At 44.0% G+C, this 13,717-nt stretch overlaps 1 protein-coding gene across 4 annotated transcripts in view; it reads left to right on the top strand.

The window, feature by feature from the left end:
• Positions 1-5,226: 5,226 nt before the first annotated feature.
• SS18 (synovial sarcoma translocation, chromosome 18) overlaps positions 5,227-13,717 on the top strand; it is a 42,428-nt gene continuing 33,937 nt past the window's right edge. The window contains exons 1-3 of one of the 4 annotated variants that reach the window (XM_015427793.1): positions 5,227-5,574; positions 10,306-10,382; positions 12,746-12,830. In XM_015427793.1, the coding sequence (XP_015283279.1) occupies positions 5,506-5,574; positions 10,306-10,382; positions 12,746-12,830 (231 nt within the window). In that variant the 5' untranslated portion in view covers positions 5,227-5,505. The remainder of the gene's footprint in view (positions 5,575-10,305; positions 10,383-12,745; positions 12,831-13,717) is intronic. The other 3 variants (XM_015427795.1, XM_015427794.1, XM_015427796.1) reach the window with 3 other exon arrangements.

Here is a 13,717-nt window from a genome sequence, read left to right as displayed (position 1 = left end):
AGGAGATTCCTTCTAGTTTACAGATTAGACTTGCTCTCATCTTGCACAACAAGTCTCTGTGTAACAAATTTACAGGGCATTGAGGAGCAAAAAACAAAAGCATGTTTCAAAGAAAAAAGTCCAATTTTAAGAACCAGGCTTTTAGTAGCAGGACAGGCAAAATATTTTCTACTCACACCTACCACCATTTCTGAATGGGCAGAATTAGGCAGGTTAGTGGTGGACAAGGTTGACATGGTTGCAAAGGTATCAATGAAGCAGTGATATTCCACATCTTTAGTAGCCATAGTTATATGAGGACCTTGGGGAGTATCTTTAACAAGAAGTTCAGAATATAAAAGGATTTGTTAACCTAAAATCAGTGAATCCACCCATTTTATTGGCCTCTTTTAAAACTTTTATCACTTCCCATTGTTAACAGCAATAAGTATCAGAATAATAACTAGGTAATTATCTCAGAGCCTTTAAGTTTATGCAGTCTTCAGCCTCATCCTATTCATCATTTACAAATTGAGCCTCTTGGCACAAATCGTCATCCTTAATCTTCCTGCATTTCCACTACTCTATCTACCACATCCTCATCCATGACTCCTGCTAAGAAAGTTTCATGTGCCTCTAGGCTGGGTCACAAATCCTCTGCCACTTCCAGTCACAACTGATGCTGCTAACAGCTTTCACCTTCCTTTTGTCTCTCCCTTTTTCTTCTCTTTCCTGTTATTATTCAAGTGGCAATAGCCACCAACCCATTCAGACTGTTTCCATCAACATGCTTACTGTTGTTCAACTTTTGTTTGATAGCTGGAGCACACTGATTAATAAAAACTATGTGCACAATATTCAAATTGTTTCTATCAAAACCTATCCTTCCATACCAATGCCTTTGTCAGGTTTAAGGTGCCCCCCCGGGCTGGGCCACCTTCTGCCGTGGTTGAGGTGGATCCAGGTTGCCACTGGAGCCCTCAGAATGGGAGGGGCAGAGGTTACTGCACCTTGGCCCGCCTCCATCCCCTTGGAGCTCTCTCTCTGACACTAGCTCCCAAACATTCCCCCCCTGGCCTCCTGGTTTGGCTCCCTTTATCCTTCCCCAACCCAGTTTCTCTCCTAGCCCTCTCAGGGGGATTGGCTGCCTGCCCTCTCCCTCAAGGACTGTGGTTTCCCTTTCACTCGCTGGGCCTTCTCCTCCTCTCTCCCCAACCTCCTGGCCCCACCCCTTCTGACCTCCCTCAGGAGGTCTGACGTTCCCTACTCCACCCTCCTCTGGCATCCTCTCCACCCTCTAACATGCCCAGCTGTGCCCCCACTCCCGTCCCATGGTTCTGGGTGTTGATGGTGGCCACAGGGAGGGGCTGAGCAGCACTGCATCCTGTGGAGCTCCAAGCTCTGTTGGAGCCAGCCCTACCTCCCGCTGGGCTCCTAGTGTCAGTGGGGCTTACAAGGTAGAAGTTGAGTATCACAGCCCCCTGATCATCCTGGGCCATTGCTGTCGGTCTTCGGATGAGGTACAGCAAGGCAGTCTATGGTGATGCCCTGCCATGTACAGTGGCCAGGCTGAAGCTAGTTTCTCAGGGTTGCTCTGCACATGGGGAGGGGAGGATGGCATCTTAGCCAACTGGCCGGGCAAGCCCAGATAGCCTTAGACATTCTGTACTAGAAATCAGAGGCATGTTTCTCCAATTCCTGCATAACACTAACAACCTTAGACCAATTCCATGTGTGGTCTCCTGACTTCTTGAGACTTTCAAGGAAAGCGGCTCTTAAAGCCTTTAGTCTACACAGTTCATCATCAGAGTTATAATTCTACCTTCAATCTTCCTGCGGCACAGTGTTAAAATTAGAGATACCACCATTTGCTTTTAAATGCTGGTTTGCATGTTTGAACACTTGACTTTTTTTCATTACCAGTTCACAATGCATCTAACAATTGCATGCAATCAGAATAATTAGATTCATGAATGACAAAAATTGTTTTAAGCATATTTCAATCAATTCTGGATTATTTCACAGGTGCAGAGTATTGGCTTGACAGTTAATTAAACCAGAAGCATTGAAAGGTACATGACTCCTGCTAGTCAGGATGGTGTTCTCTGCCCCAGGCACTGGGTAGCAGTGAAGTGCAGTGACGAGTGAGTTTTTAACTGTTTTCCAAGATCTGGTATTAACTGGTGAAAACTTAATTTCTGGAATGCTCTTTTGGCCCTTAGAATTGACAACCAGTTGTCTTTCACTCAGATTGATGTGTAGAGATACCCCAGAGGTGCCTGGTCCTGAATCAGTAGTGGTAGAGTCAGGACTTTCAAGTTGGTCTGCAGATAAACCAGATGCCCCCTCTTCAACTCCACCTTATAATGCAGGGGACACCCACCAAATCGGCTGAAAACCATCCTCATAGGGAGGAGGCACAGTTCCAGAATTAACCTGAGGGCATGTATTTGAGCCAGATCAAATCACTCGAATTCTTAACCAGACATTGTTGGGATTTTTCTTTTTTTCTGATCGGTCGTGACTGCTGGTCTTGCTTGCCTGTTGGTTATTATGAATTCAATCATTATTCAGGAACGATTATTCAAGCAACTGCTTTCTCCCAGGACTCAGCTCCGGAGAAGCCACTCAGTGAAGCTGAAGCACCATGAAAAGCAGTATGTGAGGTTTGCTACTTTGCCCAATCAGGTGCACCAGAAATCTGTGAAGGACTTTGATTTCACTCTCAGGGTGGCAGGGAAGTCAGGTCTGGGCAGAAGATTCTAAAGACTAAGTTTCAGATGAAAACAGTGTTTCCTAATGAACATCATCTGGATTACGGCAATGGACTTTGATTACAGCAATGAAAATGACATATGCATCAAAATGGAAGAGTCCAACAATACCTACAGTAGAAGAATGTCTGGAGAAGATGTTGGACTTTGTAGCTATGGTTAAATTTATAGTATTGTTTAGGGAAAAGATAACTACTTCATTTATCAGAGATTAGATAGACTTTTTGTATGAAATAGATAAGGATGATGATGATTTTGGCTTAAAGGGAAACAAAAAGATAATTCTTATTTTGATATATAAGCAAGGAAAACATAGTAATCAAAACTATATTGTTGTAGAGAAAATCAGAAGACTTTTATGTTCCCCTCTTATTTCCCCCCCTTTCTTTCTTCTTCCTTTGCGGATCTTTGTTCTTCTTTCTTTTTGTGAGAGCCAGTTTGGTGTAGTGGTTAAGTGCGCGGACTCTAATCTGGGAGAACCGGGTTTGATTCCCCACTCCTCCACTTGCACCTGGCTGGATGACCTTGGGCAAGCCGTAGTTCTGATAAGAGCTGTCCTTGAAAAAAGCCGTTTCTGTCAGAGCTCTCTCAGCCCCACCTACCTCACAGGGTGTCTGTTGTGGGGAAGGGAAGGGAAAGGAGTTTGTAAGCCGCTCTGAGACACCTTTGGGTAGTGAAGGGCGGTGTATAAATCCAATCTCCTCTTCTTCTTGTGTGTTTCTTAGTTTTAATTCTCTAATAAACATTAAAATCCTAATAAAATTTCAACATTACCATTAAGCAACACTTTATTAATTCTGATGTTAAACAGCTCCTTCCAGAGAACTCCAAGGGTCCTGTTGGTAAACAAACAAACTTTTAACCTAAACCAGTGATGATTTGTGATTCTCCTGGAAAGTTCTGTTTTCCATTAAGCATGAAGACTATTCATAATTCTCCCCCGCTCATTGATCTGACAGCACTGTCTCCCTCCAAGAAGCAACAGAGGAGTGATATTCTCCCAGTAGCTCCAACAGACCAAATGGTTTAGCTGCTCATTGATTGCAATCTACTTGGCACTTTGAGCAGACTACCATCCTTCGATCAGTTTAATATGCTAACTAGACTTGAGGCATTGTATTCAAATTTGGAAACCATTGCTTTGGTAAAAGGTGAAGATTAACAAGATGCTTCGGTTCCTGCTTCAATGCCAGCACCAACCCCCCCCTTTCTCCCACACATCCCCTACCAAACCAACATTATAAATGCACAGGAAAACCCTGATGCTATTGTTCCTATTGAAGTTGAAGACTCATCTTTTTCCAGGCAAAAGATTCCTTTAGAACCTCACATTATAGTTGAGAACTATTAATCATATTCAATTCAATTTGATGATCAAACTTCAAATTGATTAGCTCTGAAAATCTCCTCCTGGAACTTAGCTGGCTGGACTTCTCATATTTCATCTTATTATGTGCAAGATTTTATTAATGTCTATATTATTTTGTTGCAAGAAACTTGGTGTAAAGAGCATATTTACTTCTCTAGTTTTGTAACTCATGAAAAGAGCAAGAGTCCAATAGCACCTTAGGTAAAGGTAAAGGTTCCCTTGCTCGAAAGCCAGTCGAGTCCGACTCTAGGGTTGCGGTGCTCATCTCCGTTTCAAAGCCGAAGAGCCAGCGCTGTCCGAAGACATTTCTGTGGTCATGTGGCCGGCATGATGACTAAACACCAAGGCGCACGGAACGCTTGCCAGAGAGTGGAGCCTATTTATCTACTTGCAATTTCTTGCTTTTGAACTGCGAGGTTGGCAAATGGGATTTAGGCTATGCTGCTGGCCCTTTAATACTCTTTTGGCTATGCTGCTGGCCCTTTAATACTCCCAGCAAGTTGGGAATTTACCAGGAAAAACTTTCCTCATCCTTGCATATCCAAACTAGAACAAGTTTCACTTGCTAAATTTCTGCCTACCATCGAGCAGTTAAAGGCAGAGGAGTCGTGTCAGAAACAAGCTGGCAATCCTACCTGACTGACCACAGAAATTAAGCAAATGAACTTTAGTCAGCCACGATGGGGGTGGGGGGGATACTCACTTGGTGACTCTGCTGTCTGCATAACAAGGAAAAGCACAACAAACCCTATCAAGAAAAGTTGGCAGGCCGAACAAGTGTGCGCCTTTGCAGCATCCCCTAACAAAACCAGTTACACTGAAAGATCAGGACTTACTAATTTTCAGCCTATCCCTTTTACTGCAAAAATGATACTTCCCCCCACGAATCACTTGGCACCTCCACGGGACAGTCAGCCGCTCATAGAAAAGTGGGCTGGGCCATTGATGGGCGGGGTCGAGCCTCACAGCAAGCCTCGCTGTGTCCTCCTCCGCTCAGACAGTAACAGTTGTTACCGCTCTCAGCTCTCAAAGAAGGTCGGGTAGGAACGTACTATTATAGGAAAGGGGAGGAGCCATCACGGTGTGTGCTTCAGTCCTCAGCAAAGTCGCCGTCTTTTCAACTGAGCCGCCAGTGCCGAGTGACAGCCATACAGTGATGCCGCGCTGAGGCGACTGGCGTTTACTGCTGAGGGCTCCCGGCTTCAGGAAGGACATAGCTCCTCCCCCCTGTAAGGACGCAAGTGGTTCGGCCCAACGGGCAACCGCTTCCTCCTTCAGCTCGCTCGCCTTCCCAGATCTTTGCCGCCGCCGCCTCGGAGGCGGAGGACGGATTGGGAGAGGGGCCTGTGGTACCCCGGAGTCCTTGTTCGCGCGGGCCCCAAGATGTCGGTGGCGTTCGCAGCCCCCAGGCAGCGGGGGAAAGGCGAGATAACGCCGGCTGCTATCCAGAAGGTGGGCTGCGGGGCCTAGCTGGGGAGGCTGCTGGGTCTGGAGAGGGGGCTTGCCTGCGTCTTCCCTCTTTTCTCGGGGAGGGGGGCTAGAAGGGGGTAGGGGGGTGGGATGGACAGTGGCCAGTAGTCCTGCCGTCATAGTGGTCTCCACCGCATCCCCCGTGGTCTCGTGCGGAGGGAAACGGAGGTTGCTGGGAAGTCACGTGCCCAGGGGTGGCTAAAGTAATACTTGCTGTTTCATGTCCCTTTTTCTGTTCTACTCCGACCCCCATCAAGTGCTTAGGTTCAAGTATTTCATGTAAATAAGACGGGACAAGCACTTTTGGAAGACTAACAAAGTGTATTATTTCAGCAGCCCTTGCAACAGCCTCGGAGAGTAGGCCCATTTGATGAGTCTTTCGTTTCCGTCCACATTATAGATGGGTTCCAAATTCTAGTGGAGTAGCCTGGTTAGTCGGTTTTAGCAAAACAAAAAGCTTTGTGGCAATAATAAATGTTAGTTCGTGGGTTGGTAGGGAGTGTGGGTGGCCTTGAGCCTAGGGTTGCCAGGTCTGGGCTGGAAAATACCTGGAGACTTTGGGGGAGGATCTGGGAGAAGGTGGGGTTTGGGGAGGGGAGGGACCTCAGCATGGTTCAGTGCCATAGAGTCTACCCTTCAAAGCAGCCATTTACTCCAAGGGAGCTGATTTCTATTGGCTGGAGATCAATTGTAAAAGTGGGAGATCTCCAGGCCCCACCTGGAGGCTGGCAACCCTACCTGAGCCCAACTCCTTGCATTTGTGGCTTCTACCAGTTCTTTTTAGATTACTCCTGTTAAAGGTATAGTCACATAATAAAAAGAGCCCACATAACTTTTAACCATCCACTCAATAGATAAAAAAGATAGAGTGTAAAAGTTTACTGAAAAAAGAAGAGATAGCTAGAGAGAAAGGAAGGGTTGAATATGTATGAAAAAGGATAATAGGTACAGAGAAGGGAAAGTGAAGGCATCAGTGGAATCTAGGTAATACAGGAATCGTTGCTTTAGATGACAGAGAAATCTTTCCTTATGCACAATGAAGTTTTTCTTGGTACAGGGAGAGAGAAGCAGTGAGGCAGACTAAAAAAAGGCATAAGCTTCAAAAAGGTGCCAGGAACAATTACTTTGTCTTATTTTTTTCTAAAAAGTGCTGCAAGTTCCTGTGTTTGATGTATTTTGAGTATTTGGTAGACTCATTAAAAGCTAAAGGGTATGAATAAAAGGTAGAACTATTCTTTCTTGTTTGTTGGAGACTTCCCCCCCCAAATAAGGGCCCACTTGGAAACCACTCAAAAACTAACCAACAGCACTTTAACAAAAAAACAATTATTTATAGCATCTTTTTGAGCCACCTCACACCTCCCCCCCCGCTTGGGAAAAAGTGGGTAAGAAATACCATCAGGTTTTTTTGGAAATATGGGACTTCCACTTGTGCAAGATGATTCTTTTGGCTGCCTAAGTAGCTGTTTGAATCTGAACCACCTGATGACTAGGAATTGTCTCCTAGACAGGTATTTATCCTAGATAAAATATTAAAAGGTAAGATTAATTGAAGAAAACAAATGTTAGACTTTGTTTTCACAAGACGTTTACCCATTTATGTTGAGAAGTTGTGGCATCAAAAGGGGAATGCTTTTTGTTTTTTAATATAAGTGATAAGTTTCTTTTACTGGAGTTACTATGTTAGGATTTTCATTTTCTGTGTAAAGAGGGAGAAGAATAATGCATTGTTTTGTCACAACTTGACTAAGGATGGAGCATTAGGCACGCTAGAGAGACGGAAGATAGGCAGATTTTCCGGGCGCGATCTCACCGCCACATCTGGGAAGCGTAGAGCTCCCGTGGCGCACCCGAGGCTTCCCGCCGAAGATGCGGGGTAAGAAACTAGTACCTCGGAGGTACTAGTTTCCGGAAACCGCGGGGCAAGGGCGGGCGTCTGATCACGTTTCCGGTGGTAGTTCCGGCGCCTGCCCATGTCCCCTGGAAAAAACGGCTTTTTTTCCCCCAAGTCTCCACGGATGCGCACAAGCACCCAACGGAGCATGCACACAGTTTTTTTTTAAAAAACACAACCCCGTTTGCCGTGCTGCTCCGCTTCTTTGCCACGTTGTGTGATCGGCACCTCCCCCCTAACCACGGGAGCTCGACGGGACCTCAACCCGACGCCTAATCGCGTAGTTGCGCGTTAGTTTGCTCCGGGGCAAACAGCCACCCCCCCCCCCCCCCGCATTTTCCTGCCCGTGTGGCCGAGGCCTAAGTTGCTTATGAAAATTTAAGTTCTTTATTAAACTGTGTTTAATATAAATCAATGTGATAGAATGGTTAAGGTGCTGGACTGGGGTCTGGGAGACCAGGATTCAGATCCCCACGCTGCCCTAATGCTCACTGGGCAACCTGCTTCAGAGAGTTAAGATAAAATGAGGAAGGAAGAGCTATGTATGTGGCTGGGCACATTGGAGGGTTAGATCAAAATGTGCTATGTAGATAAAGTCATTAGTCTGTTTTGGGTGGACTGGTCCTGGATAGCTCAGGCTAGCCAAATCTCATCAGATCTCCGGCGTTAAACAGGGTCACCCTGGTTAGTATTTTGATGGGAGACCACCAAGGAATACTAGGGTCACTACACAGAGGCAGGCAGTCGCAAACTACCTCTGTTAGTGTATTCCTTTGGAAGAACCCTCCTCCGTGGCCATAAGTCAGCTACGACTTCCATGTAAAAAAATAAGTAGGAAGTTATTGGACTTGCGGTCCATAATTGAAAGATGCATCTGTACAATACAAGATTGCTTTTTGAAAGTTTGTAAAACCTGTCTGTAGAAATACTTGTATGACTGGAAATACAGCAATAGAAGATGTGTAGGTGCTGTGGCTTTTGGTATTGCTTAGTTCATGAAAGTAATAGTTTGCCTTAATAGGAATTCTTGTTGGTACACGTCGCAGACACTTAGGACAGCTACTTTCAAACCTGATTCATTGAAGCGGGTAGCGTTATCGCAGGATTATGTTTTGAGCAACTGATTGAGAGATGATTGCCATTCACGAGATAATTTTTGTTCCTTGTACAGCATAATAGCTGAAAGATTGAGGTACAAATCAGGAAGTCTATGGCAACCTAGTCTTTGTCATACTCTCGGTGGTTTAGGGAAGTCATTTCCTCAGCTTCAGTGCCTGTGCTGCCCTTTCCCCTGCCATCCTCTGTGGGGGTACTAATACTGGCCTATGTTATAGCTAGTTGTAAGGATTTCAGCAAGGTAATGTATGTGTAGCACTTTGAACATTCTAAAATGCCACATAAGTGCTAAGTATTCTGACAGATGTCTGCGTAAAAATAGCTGAGGTAGTACGGCTGTAAGCATTTTTATGGTATAAATAATTTTTGGTCGCTAACTTCTTGCGCAAAATGTAGAATAAAGATTTTTATTTATTTTATTAATTTGATTCTCTTTGCGAACTTGCTAGAGATGACAAATCCTCATGGCTCAAATAGCTATCTTCTGAAAGGAGATGCTCCTTCCTAAAAACAGAGCTCAAGTGCTGCTCTTCCTTTGCCTTTATTGAAAACTTCTGCAACTGGGGGAAAGCTGAACACAGGCTGGTGGTTGTCCTTGATAGCATTCCAAAATCTTGGACCACCTGCAGTAAAGACCCTGCTCTTCACAAGTAACTGATGTTCTTCTTAGAGTAGGGTCTCACCTGTTGAATTTAGGTGTAGAGAAGTAAGTCCTGTCACTTTAATAGAGGCAAAATGTATGGAAATGGACTGTGAAACTTTTTGTGTCAAGGCGGTAAGTAACATCACTTGATAGATCACATCCAATTAATCCTCTGTTTAAATGGACAGGATATTTTTACTGTGCCAGTTGGCAATCCCATTTATAACTTAGAAGCAACATTAAACTTGCTTAATATGAGAGAGACGAAATTGTAGTTGGCAAGGATGATTCTGGTCTCCTTAATTTTGTGGCTGGCTTCTAGGTAGGGGGAAAAAGTTGTTGAGGCCTGTTGTAGCCCTAACAAAGGTAGTGGTTGTAAGCAAGGGTCAGATGTGAAATAAAATTATTTGAGCGAATTCATTGCTTCTGAAGAATGGTTCCCACTTGTGTAACAGAATAATCTTGGTCGTGGGTTTAATTTTGGATGTATAGTTCTGTAGGTCATACTACTTTTACATCACCTTTTTACACATATCCATAAGGAATATTTAAAAAGCTGTTATATTCCATTTTCTTCGTCCTTCCCACCCCAAATTAAAAAAAGAGATTGGCATAGAAGAAAATGGTAAGGAAACTAAACCTAAGATTCCCTAAGAGTTCAAAATTTGGACATAAAACCCTGTCAAACTACAAGTTTATATGGGCTGACCAACCCTATCACTGGTGTAGGTAGTCATCATATGAAAAGATAAAATGGGGTGTGTGCTAAATTTTTAGTGTGCATGTGTATAAATATATGTATAACTTTAAACAACTTGTAATTAAAGAAAATAACTAGAAATGGGGTTTCAAGTTGTATTCTAGCATCTGTTCCTGAAAAACAAAAGCTAAAACAACCTTGAAAACAAAAGCCAAAGTAACTCATTAAGCCATCCAGCATTTAAAATGAAATGAGTAAACAGTATTGCAATAATATTCATTAACAATGAACAAGAGAACCTAGTTCAGTGTACATTAGACTGCATTCACTGTGTTCTAAGAATCCAGTTTATTATTTCAGATGTTGGATGAAAACAACCACCTTATTCAGTGTATAATGGACTACCAGAATAAAGGGAAGACAGCAGAATGTTCTCAGTAAGTTTATTATATGAATGTAGTTGATGTTTACTCTTGCCACACCTGAGCTGCACTCCAAAGAATCTGCTGTATCTGTGGAACTGGGAGGTTGCACAAGCAAGTGAATGAGAGATATATCTGCACCAATCATTACTGTAAGCTGTATAGCTGGTACATGTAACTTCTGGGCAGGTAGCTTACCAAAATCTCAGTTTTGTCATGTGGCAGACAAATGTGGACTCACAGGTTGATAAGATATTGGCTAGGCAAATTAGGACAAGTTAGTTTGCACTTCATCAGTACTGTTATTATGACAGCTCAGGAAACATAAGGAAATAACAGAACAGTTCTTAACTAATAGTACCCTTTAGCACATCTAGATAGGGAGTACTAGTTTTGAAGGAAGAATTTCAGCTGATGGGTGTTACTTTCTGATATTGCTTTGAATGCAGAAGGTCCCAAGTTCAAGCCCCATCATCTCAACTTGAAAGGATCAGGTAGTAGGGGATGTAAAAGACCTCTGCCTGGGATTTAGGAGAGCTTCTGCTAGACTGAGTAGACAATACAGACCCTGAAGGACCAATGATTTGGTTCAGTGTAAGGCATCTCGGACAGATGGTTTCAAGTTCTGCCTTCCAGGAGCCTCAGCCAATCATTTTCAAAAGGTGGATTGGAATGTTCAAGAGAGAAAAAAGAGGACCTTGTCAGTTTGGGGGTTGATGTATTTTGGTAGTAGAAGGGTTAGGAGGTTTGCTGGTTAGCCAGGGAGTCCATTAGGGACTTAAGGTATTTTGATTATAGGTAGGGTTTGGGTGCTGTTCCTTTCAAAACAAGTTAAAAGCTTTCTGTGTTATAAGTCTAAATCAGTGAAACAAGAAACCTGGTCTGTAACAGATTCAGGTGGGTAGCTGTGTTGGTCTGAAGCAATATAACAAAGTTTGGGTCCACTGGCACCTTAAGACCAACAAAGTTTAATTCTGGGTATAAACTTTGGTGTGCATGCACACTTCATCAGGAACACAGATACTCTACGGCCCTGTTCACACTAGATGGTTTGGGCAGGGAGAGGGACGGATTGGGGCCGCAGCAAACGAGCGCGATCCCACAGCAACATCTGGGAATCATGCTGCGCCCGTTCCCAGCCCGTTCCCAATCCACCCCTCCCAGCCAAAACCCTCAGCAAAAAAGAACCACCTACCTAGGTGGTTCTTTCCGAAGGGCCGCATCACTGCCGGCCGTGGGATTGCCGGCGCATCCCTGGCCCCCGGCTGTACTGCGCATGTTGGCAGCCTCCCCCTCCCACTTGTCTCTTCCTCCTCGGCATCTGATCGTGCCGGGGAGCAATGGCGCCGCGGCTCAGGGGTTTGTGGGATCCCACCGCGGTGTCTCTTTTTTGGTGCGGCTTTTAGAAGCCGCACTTTGCCCAGTGTTTTCCCTGCCGTGTGGCAGGGGCCTAACTAGCCCTCCTTGGCAATTAACACCCCCACACTCTCTTTCCATATATGTAAGGTTTGAGGAAAACTATTTCAATGTATCTGATGCACACCAATGTATCTGATGCACACCAAACCTTATACCCAGAAGTGTAGTGCATGCACACCAAACCTTATACCCAGAATTAAACTTAATTGGTCTTAAAGGTGCCATTAAACTCAAAACTTTGTTCTACTGCTCTTTAACAGCTATGTGTTTTCAGGCCCCAGCTCTCCAGTAACTTTGTTATCATAATACTGACTGGGGTGGAAAAAAGTAAGACGAAGAAACAACAATGCCAGCTATACCACTGAAATAAGCCTGTTTCTAAGTTGTTTTCATCAAGTCTGCCTCTCATAATGGGCCAAGAGAATGCCGGGTGGCACCATGAATCTAAGCATTACCCTCATAGAGGACTAGAAGACTAAGCAGTCCCAAAACCTTCAGTTATAAAAATAAATGTGTGGGGGGGGGGGGGGGGGGGGAGAGTCTGAGGTGTGAAATTTAAGTCCCTAGTTTCTACACTTGGAGGCAGGGTGTCAAAACATCAGTTTTCATATCAGTGGGAGAAGTGCTTTCATCTGATGGGCAGTAGCCAGGCTTTTGAAAGTTTTGAATTTTAAAACCAGCACCACCTACCTGGCACTGGTTGTCAATTAGCTTTGAAGCTGAATCCCATTGGCCAGAATTGGATAGGAAGAGGTACCTTAGCCTCTCTTGACAGCAGATAAACTGCTGCATTCTTCACCAGCTGAAGTTTCTGAACAGTTTCTTGAGGACAGTATAAGGCACATCAGTGCACTAAACAGAAGGCTACCTTTGAAATAGGTATAGTGTGGGGCAATCATCTGTAAGAATTCTTAACTGTCCTTGGTTTAGACATACTCTCTTCTGTTCCTCTTTAACAGGTATCAACAGCTGCTGCATACGAACTTGGTCTATCTAGCTACAATAGCAGACTCCAATCAAAATATGCAAACAATATTGCCACCGGTGAGTACCTCAGAAATGTTGCATGATACATAAAGATATACTTGAACAAGCACAGTATTTAGCAAATATGGGTAGTGGCTTTTCTGCATGACTTCTTACTACATGTATCAAATTGCTGTAGACCTTTACCTGTATTTTTTGCATACGAGGTATAATACTACTACAAAATATCATAAGTACTTCTTAATTTAAATAAAAATGCTCAAGTAACTTTCAATTTTTCAAGAGTATGTTGTCTGTTGGGTGTATTGACAAACTTACCCAGTCTTGTATGAATACTGTAACATGTTATCTGTAATATGTTTTGATATAGATTTCCACAAATATTAACTCAGATTCATTAATAATATCTGTAGTTCAAATTTTACGTCCAAGGGGAAGGAAACAATTCTCTTTTCTATTCTGAAATTTATAATCTACACTGCTACAAGCTAAAACCACATGTTGAATATATAGAAAGAAGGGAAGGTCCTGTAACAGAGTTAGAGTTTTTGTATTATGTTAAAAACAGCTCCGACTGCTAGGTCCTATTTTTGTGGCTGGTTTTTTTCCCCTTGGTGTACTTTGCTATGATAGTACTGCCTGGGGCTCAGCTTGTGTTTCTTGCCAGTTTGGTGTAGTGGTTAAGTGTGCGGACTCTAATCTGGGAGAACCGGGTTTGATTCCCCACTCCTCCACTTGCACCTGCTGATGTGACCTTGGGTCAGTCACAAGCTCTGGCACAGCTGTCCTTGAAAAAGAGCAGTTTGTGTCAGAGTTCTCTCAGAGCCACCCACCTCATAGGGTGTCTGTTGTGGGAAGGGAAAGGAGTTTGTAAGCCGCTCTGAGACTCCAAGTGAAGAGCGGGGTATAAATCCAATCTCCTCCTCCTCCTCCTCCTCCTCCTC

This window comes from Gekko japonicus, unplaced genomic scaffold, assembly GCF_001447785.1.
Source record: "Gekko japonicus isolate JY-2015 unplaced genomic scaffold, Gekko_japonicus_V1.1 scaffold533, whole genome shotgun sequence".
In the NCBI taxonomy this organism is placed as follows: domain Eukaryota; kingdom Metazoa; phylum Chordata; class Lepidosauria; order Squamata; family Gekkonidae; genus Gekko; species Gekko japonicus.
This window is presented reverse-complemented; position numbering and strand designations above follow the sequence as displayed.